General features: G+C 31.7%; 1 protein-coding gene across 8 annotated transcripts in view; it reads left to right on the top strand.

Moving 5' to 3' along the window:
• LOC18428042 (U5 small nuclear ribonucleoprotein helicase) overlaps positions 1–13,021 on the top strand; it is a 97,612-nt gene that overhangs the window by 18,296 nt on the left and 66,295 nt on the right. For all 8 annotated transcript variants that reach the window (XM_088850276.1, XM_088850274.1, XM_088850272.1 and 5 more), the window contains exon 3: positions 4,009–4,070. In XM_088850276.1, coding sequence (XP_088706402.1) covers positions 4,009–4,070 — 62 coding nt within the window. The remainder of the gene's footprint in view (positions 1–4,008; positions 4,071–13,021) is intronic.

The raw sequence follows: 13,021 nt of genomic DNA, 5'->3' as shown, positions 1-13,021 counted from the left end.
AATGGCTTTTGCTATTTCCTGGTCATGGCTTCCAGCCATTTTGCATGCGGAGGCATACATAGTCATATGTCTCATAGTATCTATTACTTGGTATTCTGACATTCCGTCAATATTCCAATTTACAATCGTCCGTCTTGAATAGGAAGTAGTAGGTGATATAAGATCTTCTTCAAATTGTATATCTACAGGAGTTGGCCTAACGTGGTACATCCTTGATTGGGCAACTGGTCTCCATTTTTATCCATACGATATTTTATTTATTTTATCTTTATGATCTATAGGTAGGGCTTCGGAAAAGGCTAATTCCCTATTTTCTAAACTATCTATTATTTCTGGTAATTCCTGGAGGGTTTGGATGTTTGCTTCCTGTATTACAATTTTGTTAGGAGAGGGTACTTTTGGAATTTCAGATGTTTGGAGTTCAGCTACCTTCTTTTTCCCTTTGTCTAACGATCCTACTTGAACCCTTTGAGTTTTGATGTCTAAAGCAGCTAATTTTGAGATCAATTGGTCCATTAGACTTTTATTATCTTCTCGTATATGAAATTTGTCTTTATTCATTTCAGGAGGTGGTTTAAATAATATAGATTTTTTTCTATTATTTTCTCAGTAGCGGGCTTAAGGTAATTTTCTATTCTAATGGTTTGTCTACCTATTGTTTTGATATACATATTAGTATAATTATTCTGTTCGATTATATGTAGTAACAAATCTAACCTATTGGTTAGTTCTTTGTTAGACATCTTATAGGGTGTAGCTAGAGTTTCTGTTTTAATTATTTCTTCTTCATCCTTCCCTTGCCCTTGTCCTCTAATAATTATACTTTGTTCGGGAGGATGAATACTAGTAATATTATTACCATCAGGTAAATCATATTTTTGATATAAATCATTTTTAACCATGTTGATTTCTAGGTGTGGTATTGTCATTTTTTTATGCTTTAACAATTCTTTTAACCAAAGAAAGAAACTGATATTTTGTTTTTCTTGTTTGATAAACCTAACATATTTTATATGAATTAATTGTATTAATCTTTTGCTAAATCTTTGTAAATACCAATTTCTTAATTGTTCGTTTTCTTTGGCTAAATAGTCTCTTCTTATTGCATTACTATCTATTTTTGGATTGTCACTTATGGTTAATACCTGAAATTCAACTTCACTGTCTGAACATTCTTGGTTACTAGATGCTGGTTTATATTGAGGTATTTGGATGTTATCTCCAGTTCTTGTTACTCCACTTATTTTAGATTCTGATTTTCTGGAATATTTTTTTGAAGGTTTTATATATGTATCGTCTTTTATTGCCGTTTTAAATTTTATTTCGACTTCTCCATCCATATATTCAGTAATATGAGTTGGAGTTTGATTAGTAACTGGGGTTTTATCACTATTTTCAGTATTTTGTATAGTCCATGTTAGATGTAATTTGATATGGGACCATTGTGTCATCCTGGGTATTATAATATTTGTTTTTTCCATATTTGTTTGAAATAAGGTTGTATATCCTTTTGTATCTGTTTGGATAGCATTTGGACATAATGTGGTCATAACTTTATAATATAGCCTATATACTATTGCTATATTTTGTGAACCTAAATCCATATTGAATCCTTGTGGTTTTAGATTTAAGGTTAAAACTTTAAGTATATGGGGGTCTGTTAGAGATATCGAATAATTTGGGAAACAATTGAAATAGATAGGTCCATTGCAAAAACTAGATTCTATACAAATCGAATTGAAGCGTGTGTACATAAAAAATAGGTGATCTTCAAAAAATATAAAAAAATTATTTTACATGAAAAAATTGACCAAAATACCCCTGTAAAGTTTTGCGGGTATTTTGGTCAATTTTTTTTGCAGATTATTTTTGATAGATTTTTATTAGGTGCGTTTTGATGGGAAGAATATACACCTAAAATTTTAAGTTATTTGGATTTATAGAAAAAAAAATTAAAATTAAAATACAAAAAGTGGTCGTGATCGTCAGATCGGCCTTGATTCATTCTGAGCCATTGACGTTTACTGTAGTGGTTGGTCAGCTAGTGGGCGTACAGAATCCACTCCCTATATATATATATATATATATATATATATAGACAGAGAAAGAGATAGAGAGATTTGAGATTGTCTACAAAAAGACCATTTATTTTTTGTACATGGAGGTCACAATCATTCTCACTCATTAGATGTCAAATTCGATGGCTTGGGGTGAGTCACGAAGTCTGAGAATTTTTGTTTTGGAACTTTGTGTCTATTCAATGACACTTTTACAACCTCCCATTTTAAAATTTAAGGGACAAGAATGATTGTGATCTCCACGTACAAAAAATAAATGGTCTCTTTGTAGACAATCCCTATATATATTGTGGTGAACCCACCTTATCCTGATTTGTATATTTAGTTTAATGGAAAATAAATTGCACCCCATATATCCAGTATCCATTGCCAAATTTCTTATCCAAAAGATTTGTTCTCTCTGTTTTCAGGATGCAAAATTTTGTGGATTAGATCCCTCAAGTAATAACAAATTTAACACACCAACATCCTTATTTGGGAGAAGAGCGATGTCCCCAATTTTCTTTTAGATAATAAAAGAACAAATTGTCAATCTTAATTTTTCCTCAAAAAATCTCATTATTTCCACGGAGAGAGAGAGAGAGGGAGGGAGAGAGAGAGAGGGAAGGGGCTTCTTGGTTACTTGTCATGAATTAATAAATCTCAACCCTTTCCTTTTCAGATTTTATTGATATACATTAAACAAAGAGGGGCTTGAAATTAGAAATGAGGTATTACTGTTTTAAAAAAGATCCCAATTTTGGTGAGCGGAACAAGTGCCATGCCTCAAAAAAGTTGTTTGGGTCCTCATTAAAGAAGGCTAAATCTTGAGGGTTTTTACTCACCCCGAGAACCAGTAAAGTGGTTGGTTAGTAGGCATTATGGGTGTGGTTACTAAGACAAGGGTGTATAATCTAGCCTTTAACATAGTATGTGCCTTATTTTTGGTATATATATGTATCACTGTATGGGATGCATATCTTCATGTGTCATACGAACTGTAATATATATTAAAATGCTGCCTTGCAACTTGTGGGCATGGAGAGTGTGAGCGAGTGAGATGAAAAAGTTTTTTTTTTTTTTTTTTTGATGAAAGTTAAGTAATAGTAAAGTTTTTTGAAAGAGTGCAAGCATATGTTGGGGAAAAGTATTTTTGGAAAAGTACATGCTCTAATGTGATTTGTGGAGAAAACAGGGAATAATGTCTCATGTATTGATTACCTTATTAAGTGATCTTATATTCCTGCTAAAAAACCTTGAGAAGTTCAGAAATTACAACAGTACATTTTGACTTAAATACTTTAGAAAGAGTAAGAATATTATTGGAAAACAATTTTCTGACATGCCCTTATTTTAAGAAATTGTCTTACTTTCGGTGAGGTTATAACAAAAGCTCTAAATCGCCGTGCAATCGTGGAACCTACATGAAATAACAAAGTTAAACAGAGGCTTTTCAGGAACAAAATCTAACATGTGCTCTCCAATTCATGCTTGATAATATAGTATAGATTTATAGTTGTGTCGTATAGGACTGATTTATAGTTGTCTGATAAGATACTCGTATCCTTATCCATTCCGCTATTGGGGATTGTAGTTTTAATGTATCGATACGCGCCTACATGATCAAATTTGTCAATAAGATTAGAGTCACAATGAAGCAATGGAGACCTTTAGGAACTATTGTATTGATATTCAATTGTTTCAATTTGTGTTTTATGAATTAATTTCTGAGCATGTGTGTGTATGTCTTCGCTCACAAATGTGCATAATGGATATATCCATGCAAGCATGCATGGCATTGACTGTATACATTGTACTATGTTATAACATCCAGTTTTCTACTTTTCTGGCTTTAGCTACATCAGATGGCTTGGCATGACATTATTTCTGTGATGTTTAAAGTTCAGCATCAATGTTTTCTTATTTTCCTTACTTAATGTGTTTTGGGCAGATCTAATAATTCATTGTCTGACTCGGCACTTGCGCGCATGATAATTCCCCACTGGAATGAAGGTACGAGACCTGGTTTTTGACACATTGTTTGTTATTGCACACTTTTTGAAGTTCGTATTCTTCTATATATAAAACATGAGCAGGTTTGTGACTAGGTGTCAATCAAGAAATTCATTTTAGGTTTGGAGTTTGGTTAGGATGGAGAATAAAGAGAACTAAGTTAGGTTCGGATGGGAAGAATTAGCATGAGAAAGGGAAGTGTGACCACATGTCCATCAATCAATAACATACAACATAGGTTCATTACATAGGTCCATTCATTATTGCATATAAATTGAACTAATGCTAACACAATAACATAGAAGTTGATCTTATGTGCCCAAGAGTGTATGATCTCTTACCACAAACTTTTACTAAAAACTCAGAATTAACTAATTTTTTTTAAATACATTTTTAAAAATAGATCCCCATATTAGAAAATATATTTTTACATCTTCCACCTTCCACGTGCTGGGAGAGTGGTGTACAAGCATCAAATGAACTTGAAAAAGTTAATTTTAATTTTTCCAAAATAACCAATACCTCTATTGTAAAATACAATACTCTCTTTATTTTTAATAATATAATAATACACAAGTATATAGTATTTTCTTTAATTTTTGATTCTATTGTTATTATCAAATTGATTCATTATTTATTTTTATATAATAATGAAAATTGTGAATATAACTTGCAATTACAAATTTTATGCAATAAAATTCAGACACGTTATATTTATTATACTTTTAAAATTCAAAATTTTACTTAAAAGCTAAAATAATTAAAATTTATAATTTGATATGAAAAGTTATATATTTTCACTTTGATAAAATATTTAACAAATTTAAAATGAAACAATATATTTGATTTAAAAAAATTATGCACTCATGTTATGAATTTTACATTCATGTTGTTTCCAACTCTTTGATTCCAATGGATAAATTGTTCACACTAGTGTGGTTCAAATTTGTGGCATACTACATAGGTTCATTATTGCATACAATATACAAAAGCCATAAGTGAGAAAATACTAACAACACAACACAAGGTTGTATGATCTTTCACGACAAACTTTTGCTAACAACTAATAATTTACATTTTTTCTTTTTAAAATACGTTTTTAAAGGTAGATCCCCATGTTTAGCATGCATATAATACCATAAATAAATGTTTTACTTGACGGATAAAGTATACAATGTAATCTTATGGGTGCACTTTAGACAATATACTTTTACACCTTCTATCTTCCACGGGTTGGGGGAGTGGTGTACATTAATAAATGATCTACAAAGGTTAATTTTCATTCTTCCAAAATAGCCAATACCTTCATTGTAAAAAGCATTACTCTCATTTTTTTATTAATATACTAGTATTTTTTTTTAATTTCGCATTCTGTTGTTAGAATCAAATTTATTTATTATTATTTTTTATATAATAATTAAACTCATGAATATAACATGTAAATACAAATATTATTCAATAAAATTAAGACCGCCGTTATATCTATTAAACTTATGAAATTCAAGATTTTACTAAAAAAGCCAAAATAAATTGAATTTTATAATTTTGGTATTGGAAATTATACTCTCCCTTTGCTAAAACATTTCCGTAATTTAAAGTAAAACATATTTGGTTTAAAATGTTATACACTTATGTTACAAATTTTACATTCATGTTGTTTCCCACTAATTTATTCAAAAGCTATTAACTTTATATAAAAGTTATTTTTAAATATTTATTTCAGAAACTATACATTTTTTTTATAAAAGTAATATCAAAACTTAAAAATATTAAAAGTATTTAATAAATGATTCTAAAATTCTCACTCATGTTACAAATTTTACGTTCATGTTGTTTCCCACTAATTCATTGAAAAGCTATTAACTTTATATAAAAGTTATTTTTAAATATTTATTTCAGAAACTATACATTTTCTTTATAAAAGTATTATCAAAACTTAAAAATATTAAAAGTATTTAATAAATGATTCTAAAATTCTCACTATAAATTAAACTTTATTATTATAATTTGAAATTAGAATTTCTTATTATAAATATAAAATAAAATTTATAAATTTAAATATATATAGAATTATAATTGATAAATATGATTTATAAATTTAAATATTAGTAGAATTATAATTGATAAATATGATTTATAAATTTAAATATTAATAGAATTATAATTGATAAATATGATTTATAAATTTAAATGTAAATAGAATTATAATTGATAAATATCACAATTAATAAAATTAGATTTGAATCATAAATATTAAATCATACATAAAAATGTTCTTCTTACTTAAAAAGTGTACATGAGGTTACTCAACATCTTCATTTATTTACTGGAACACTTTGTTGATCAAATTGTTAGGTAAATTTTTTAATCTTAGTTACCTATTTATAAGTACAATATCAAGATTAAAAAAAATATGAAGGTAGAATGCTATGAAATGCTACTAAGGAAGAAAACAAATTTCTTGAATAACAAGATTAAAATCATGATTTTTTTATACTAGATCTAAATAAATTTTACATTCATGGCATTTTTCCAAAATAAATTCGTCGCAATTTTAGTGATTAGCATGAAATAGTGCCACAATGGAATCCATATACAAGTACATATTTGTAACTTATAACTAATAACCTACAAATATTTAAATCATTTTTATAAGTTATAAAAGTTATAATAAATTATAAATTTTAATTAGTACAAACTCTTAAAAATTAATTAATAAATCTAATGGACTTAAAAAATATATCATTAATTATATATAGACCTACAATATAGTCTAGCAAGACCACAATAAAAAACTTCTATTTTATTCTATTGTGCAAGCGACAAAATATAGTGCCATCACAAAAATGGCATGTTATATTGTTCTAATCAGTTGTTTAGTTAAATATTAATATTTATTAAATGTCAATTTTATGTTTTAATCAATTATTTATTCCTATATAAGTATAATATCAACTTATTAGTCAAATTATAAAGTTACTTAGTTACATTTGTTCTGACGCAATTTAAGTTATATAGATTGTTCTTACATGTTCTTATAGTAGAAAACCTTTACTATTACTTTTCCCTAGGTATCTCTAGAGCCACTTATGGTTGACACCTAAACTCATCACACAAATTGAGCTGGCAACATAATAAATCAGCACCATAAACACAACACTCTTAAAGTGTAGAATTAAGGTGCACTTAAAAAATCTATCATAAAAGATATTTTGAAGTTGGAAAACCCTCTAATTGATTATCTCCACATCGAGATGTATGAATATTAAAAAAAAAAAGAATTTGAGTCCCAAAAATAGTGCATCTTGCAACATATTCGCTGGACCGTCCATTTTCAATATTTTCATGTGTTCATAGATCTACTTGATTTGAACCATTGTTTTAGTATAAAATTTTATAATTCGAAATTACATCTTATGATAAAATTTGATGGTGCACCTCACTTTGATGATTTAAGGTTGCACCCTTATGTAAACCACACCCTTAATTAAAATCTTCTAATTTTTTTAAGAGAAAGCAAATCACGTGCGGAGCACGTGGATTCCGCTAGTATATTGATAATGTGTCATGATTTGGATTTCCTCTAATTATAAACACACAAATGACTGTAAACTATTGAAATTGATTGACTACTTAGGTTCTATTTTCTAATGGGCAACCATGAAACAACTCATCACCAAGTAATCCCGACAAAAGACCGTAGTTTATCTTGCAAATAAATCTCATGGGTACTTGAATGTGTTTATTTGTAGGTTCAAGTGGCTTATATTCCTCATAGATAGTTGTTGTGGCTTTTTTGGGTTCTATGAGAGTTGTCAAGCCCATTGCTGTACTGGAAGTTTGTCAATTGTATCTTATGGAATGACCGCTACCGGGTCAAACTAGCAACAATGGTCACATAAGTACTATGAGAACTTACATTCATAAGTCATCTTCAAACGAAGAATGGTGGTCGGCCCCAACCACGGTTTACTAGAACCTGTATACCCTGGTATACACAAAAAGACCATGGTCCCTTACCTTTTGTTTACCTAGTGACAGAGTTCATTGACTATTGTCAGAGTTATTTGGACACTTGATTGGTACACTTAACTTGGATGCCATGGTTTTGAACCAAACCTAGCTACCAGTTACCAAAATGAAAAGAGAAATTGCTGTCTTGAAGTTTTCATATGTGGAATATTTAAAATGACTTTTTTGTTCACTAGTTTTCAGGTATTCATTGTATTACTTTTCTGAAGGGAATGCGCTAGGATTTTCTAGCATGGGTTATCTTTAGGGATGATGGTCTTAAATCATACATTGAATGTGCTCCAAGTTAGATGTGTATGTATAGAATGTTTCACCAGCCTGGGATTAGACAAGGTTCTGCAAACTCCTGAATTGAGTAAATGTGGGAAGGCATTACTTGACATTTTTGTAATTTATCCAAAACATGGTTATTTGTGAAGTATAACTTAGAACAAAAATAGTATGTTAGCTGCTCTATATTACATTATATGTAGCATTGTAGCTATATGCAATGATAATTATATATTCTTTATTTTTCTTATGTACTTAGTTTTAGAAAAAAGTTTGTATAAGATTGCAACCTTAAATTGTAGAATTAAGGTGCACCCAAAAATACATCGAAAAAGGTTGTTTTGTCATAGGGAAGCCATTTCATTCGTCATCTCGAAGTCAAGATGTATGGATGTGGCAAAAAAAAAAATTTCAAGTCCCAAAAATAGTACATCTTGCAACACATTATTTGGACCGTCCATTTTCAACATTTTCATGTGTTTATAGATCTGCTTGATTTGTACCACTATTGGAGATTAAAATTTTATAATTAGAGATAAAAACAATATCTTGGGTCATCCTAAGAATTTTCGATGCCAAAATTATATCTTATTACAAACTTGGAGGTGCATCTTACTTTGATTGTTTAAGTTTGCAACCTTATGCAAACCACACCCTTATTTTTAAGTATATAATATTAATAGTTAGGTTTCTGTATTGCACATGTCCACTCTGTTAAGTTTGGTACGTTATAGTCATCCAACGATCTCAACTACAGATGACTAATGCCAACTGTTATACTATATAAATCTATGCACTTTCTATAGTTTTGATATGGCAATCCACCTTTTTGAAGGTCATTCATGATATACGAAGGCATCTTTTCAAGTTCTTTTTAAAATTAAATTCCTAACTTGTATGAGATTAAGTCGTAAGATTGAAGTTCATTCTTGATACAATAAGGCATCTTTTTGAAGTTCATTCTAACCTTAAATTCCTTACTTGTATGAGTTTAAGTCATAAGATTCAAGCAATTCATCTGATTTATATCAAGGATCAGCGAAGTGGCCAGAAAAAACTGTACATCCCTGACTCAGGGGCTTGCAACAGGGCCTGTCACCAGCCTCTACCAATGAAAATTCTCTTTGGGAATGTTTGAGACCTGGGAAGTACCCGAAGAACGAGAATTGTTAAGGAGATCATCAATAAAAATAAGACTCGAGCAATTCATCTGATTTATATCAAGGATCAACTAAGTGGCTAGAAAAAACTATATATCCCCGAGTCACAGGCCTGGTGGCCCGTCACCGGCCTGGCGGCCCGTCACCAGTCTCTTTGGGAATGTTTGAGGCCTGGGTATGACCTGAAGATGGAGAATTGTTACGGAGATCATCAATAGAAATCAAACAAATATTGTTCTTATCTTAGAATTGAAGTTGGAGAAACTAGAATATATGGATGTTAGATTGATTTGGGGCTAGCTTTGACGTGGATGGCTTGCTTTTCTGTAAGTAGGTGCCTTTGGAGGGATTATTATCATATGGATAGGAATAACTTCTCGAAAATGGAGGAGGCTCTTTTGGGAACTTTCTAAATTTCAGCATCTCATCAATCACTAGGGGATGGATTTGAGTCGGTGCTCTTGGGAGTTTGCCCAAATGATCCAAATAGAAAGAGAGGTAATGTGGCCGGAGTTGGATGCCATACATGCTCGTTGGGAGCTCACATGGTGCGTTGGGGATGATTTAACATTAATGGGCTTTCTTCTTAACACCGGGAGGCAGCAGAAATACTGCTAGTATCACATAATTTCTCTGATTTTGTGAACATGAGTGAATCTCCTTAAGGGATTGGAGAAACCATTTTCCAGGGGTTAATCAGAGAGCTCTTCCAAACCAGCACCTGACCACTACCCCATTCTAATAGATTCCATCTTGAGGTGCAGGGGACCCACCCCTGTCAGTGTTGAGGTTGGAGTCCTTGGTTTTGAGAAGATGATAGATTCATGGTGGGGGAGTTTGGGTTCAAATGGCCAAGTGGGGATCATCTTGAGGGAGAATGATGCAGAAAGAAAATCATAGGGAGGAAAATCCAATAATTCATTGATTGGAAAATTGAAGAGGAACCCTACAACCTAGGCTTCAATGGATAATAAGATATCAAACCTCAATTTTCTGTTCTAACTTTTCTAAATTGTCATTCTAATTAAAATGAATTATCAAACCTCAATATAAATGACCTTACTTAGAACCCAAGAAAATCGTCATTCTAATTAAAATAGAACCCCTAATTAAAACAAAATTTGTTGTGACATTTTTACCCTGATGAACAAACAATTCCGTAAGCACTCTAATTACTTTTCTAACAACTGCTAAAATCCTAAAAATATAAAAAAACCCCAGAATACCTAAAAAAACTTGAAACCCTAAAAACATAATCCTAAAAAGTTCCAAAACAACATCCATAATACTTAATAATAAAAATTAAAAAATAAGAGGCACCTTGTTTTGCATACGAGAAGTGCCAATTTATTAAGGCCAAGTTAAAGACTTGGCATCCAGATTTCACTGGTGAGATTTGGGAGAAGCAAACTACAGTTCTTGGGGAGATCCAAGAGCTGGGTTGAAGGAAGAACTTTGGCCGCTTTCCATAGGACATCAAGCATCTTTGAAAATGAAATTCTAAGATACCTTGGGAGTGGTGGAAATAAAATGGAGCCACAGATCAAGGATCGCGTGGCTTAAAGAAGAGATGGGAACTTGGTTTATTTTCCCAAAATAGCTATGGCTAGAGGAAGAGCAAATCAAATCATGAGCACCACTATGGGCTGGACTCAATTGGAAAGAGCACCAGAAGTTAGTCCACAGATAGTGGATTTCTGTCTACCAAGCAGATGGCAAATGGAAGGGAACAATAAGTAATTTCAGTGTTGACATAATTTTGACTTGAGCCCTAAAGGAGTTGGAAAGACCATCTTTAGTGTTTAAGGGGACTCTATTCTCCTTAGGTCTTTATAAAGCTCCTAGTCCCATGGATTTAACTTGGCTTTCGGCGAGGGTAATTGGGATTATTTGAATAAAGATCTTATGAAAATGTTTTGCTGATTTTCACCAAAGGGGAATACTAGATAGAGCTTTGAATGTGATGTAGGAAATTAAAGAAAAGACACAAAAACAGTTCAATGAACCATCAAAACGAGTGAGATTTGAGTGGATCTGGTTTTCCTTGTACAAAAAAGAGACCCAAAACCCTAGATAGTAGGAAAAAGTTTCATGCCCAAAACATTAGATAAAAACAACTTTTAACTCCACGGTATAACTCCAAAAATAAACTAACCCTAATAACTAAGTGAACCCGCATCTATGAAAATCAAAATAAAAAATATAGTAAAATTTTTGAATTATCCATCTCGTGATTTGCATCATTCTCTCTTGGTCGCAGTAAACTCGCCCTTGAGTTTTGAAATGGGTCAATATGAATTCTCCTATGAACACGTCTTTCTCAACCCGAATATTACGCATTGACATTAGGGCTTGATCGTAGGACCTGTGGGTTATAGGCGTGATTAAAAATGTCCTTGAATCAGTTGCTGAAGGTTTTGGTACAACCAACTATGTTAGCATCCATCTGTGGGTTCGAATCTTCAAATTGGAAACCAGAAGGGTTAGCACCATTGGTGAGAGAAAATATCTCTTTACCGTTGCTGCTCCTAATTGTGTCCTCTTTGACCTCTTCACTAACACTATCCACATCATTTCCATCATTGCCACTGTCATCAACACTTGTAACTCGTTCTTCGTCAAAGATAGGAACTTCAAGTTCTTAGTTTTCATATAATGGTTCGTCACAAATAGGATCACCATCAAAGATATGATCACCTGATTCTTTATTAGAAATAAGATCACTCTCAAATATAGGAGCACTATCAAACATAGGACCATCTACTGATTCAAGGAATATTGAATCCGATTGAAGATTGGATCCTTGTTGTTCTCCTCCATCATTCATCAAAACCATTTGTGTGACAATCATCAGTCCATTCCCACTTCCCACTTAGACTCGGTCTCTAATTTGTGTCAATCTCCATATAAACCCTCATGATTTGGATCTATCTCTGTAAATTCCTCTTTGCTTTGGACATGGTATTTCTGGTCTCGCTTGCAAGAGTTCCACAACCTTCTCCGTCAAGTTATTGATTTACTTGCGCAATCGGATTAGATCAACATCCTTGCGGCTAAGACCTCCACGGCCAGCCATCACAATGTCTAACCATCTTCAAATTGTTCTTTAATGCCGATTTGATGTAGGAAAATAGAGAAAAAAAGGCAAAAATAGTTTAATAAACTAGCGAAACTTGTCAGATTTGAGTGGATATAGCTTTCTTTGCTCGAAAAAGAGACTCCAAAACCTTAAATAGTAGGAAAAAGTTTACGCCCAAGATATTAGATAAAAACAACTTTTAACTCCACACTATAATTCCAAAAATAACTTGCTATGAAAATAAAAATAAAAATATAAAATAAAAAATTTGAATTATCTGTCTCATGAGAAGTATTGACAAACTTTTACATTGGTTGCCTACTTAACACAACCCAACCCCTTTTCTCAGGCTTGGGACGGGTTAAGGAAAAGAAATTTGAAGAGGATGAAGATAGGAAAGGTTTTAGGAC

Source organism: Amborella trichopoda, chromosome 10 (genome assembly GCF_054954075.1).
Source record: "Amborella trichopoda isolate Santa Cruz 75 chromosome 10, AtrichopodaSantaCruz75HAP2 v2.0, whole genome shotgun sequence".
NCBI lineage: Eukaryota > Viridiplantae > Streptophyta > Magnoliopsida > Amborellales > Amborellaceae > Amborella > Amborella trichopoda.
This window is presented reverse-complemented; position numbering and strand designations above follow the sequence as displayed.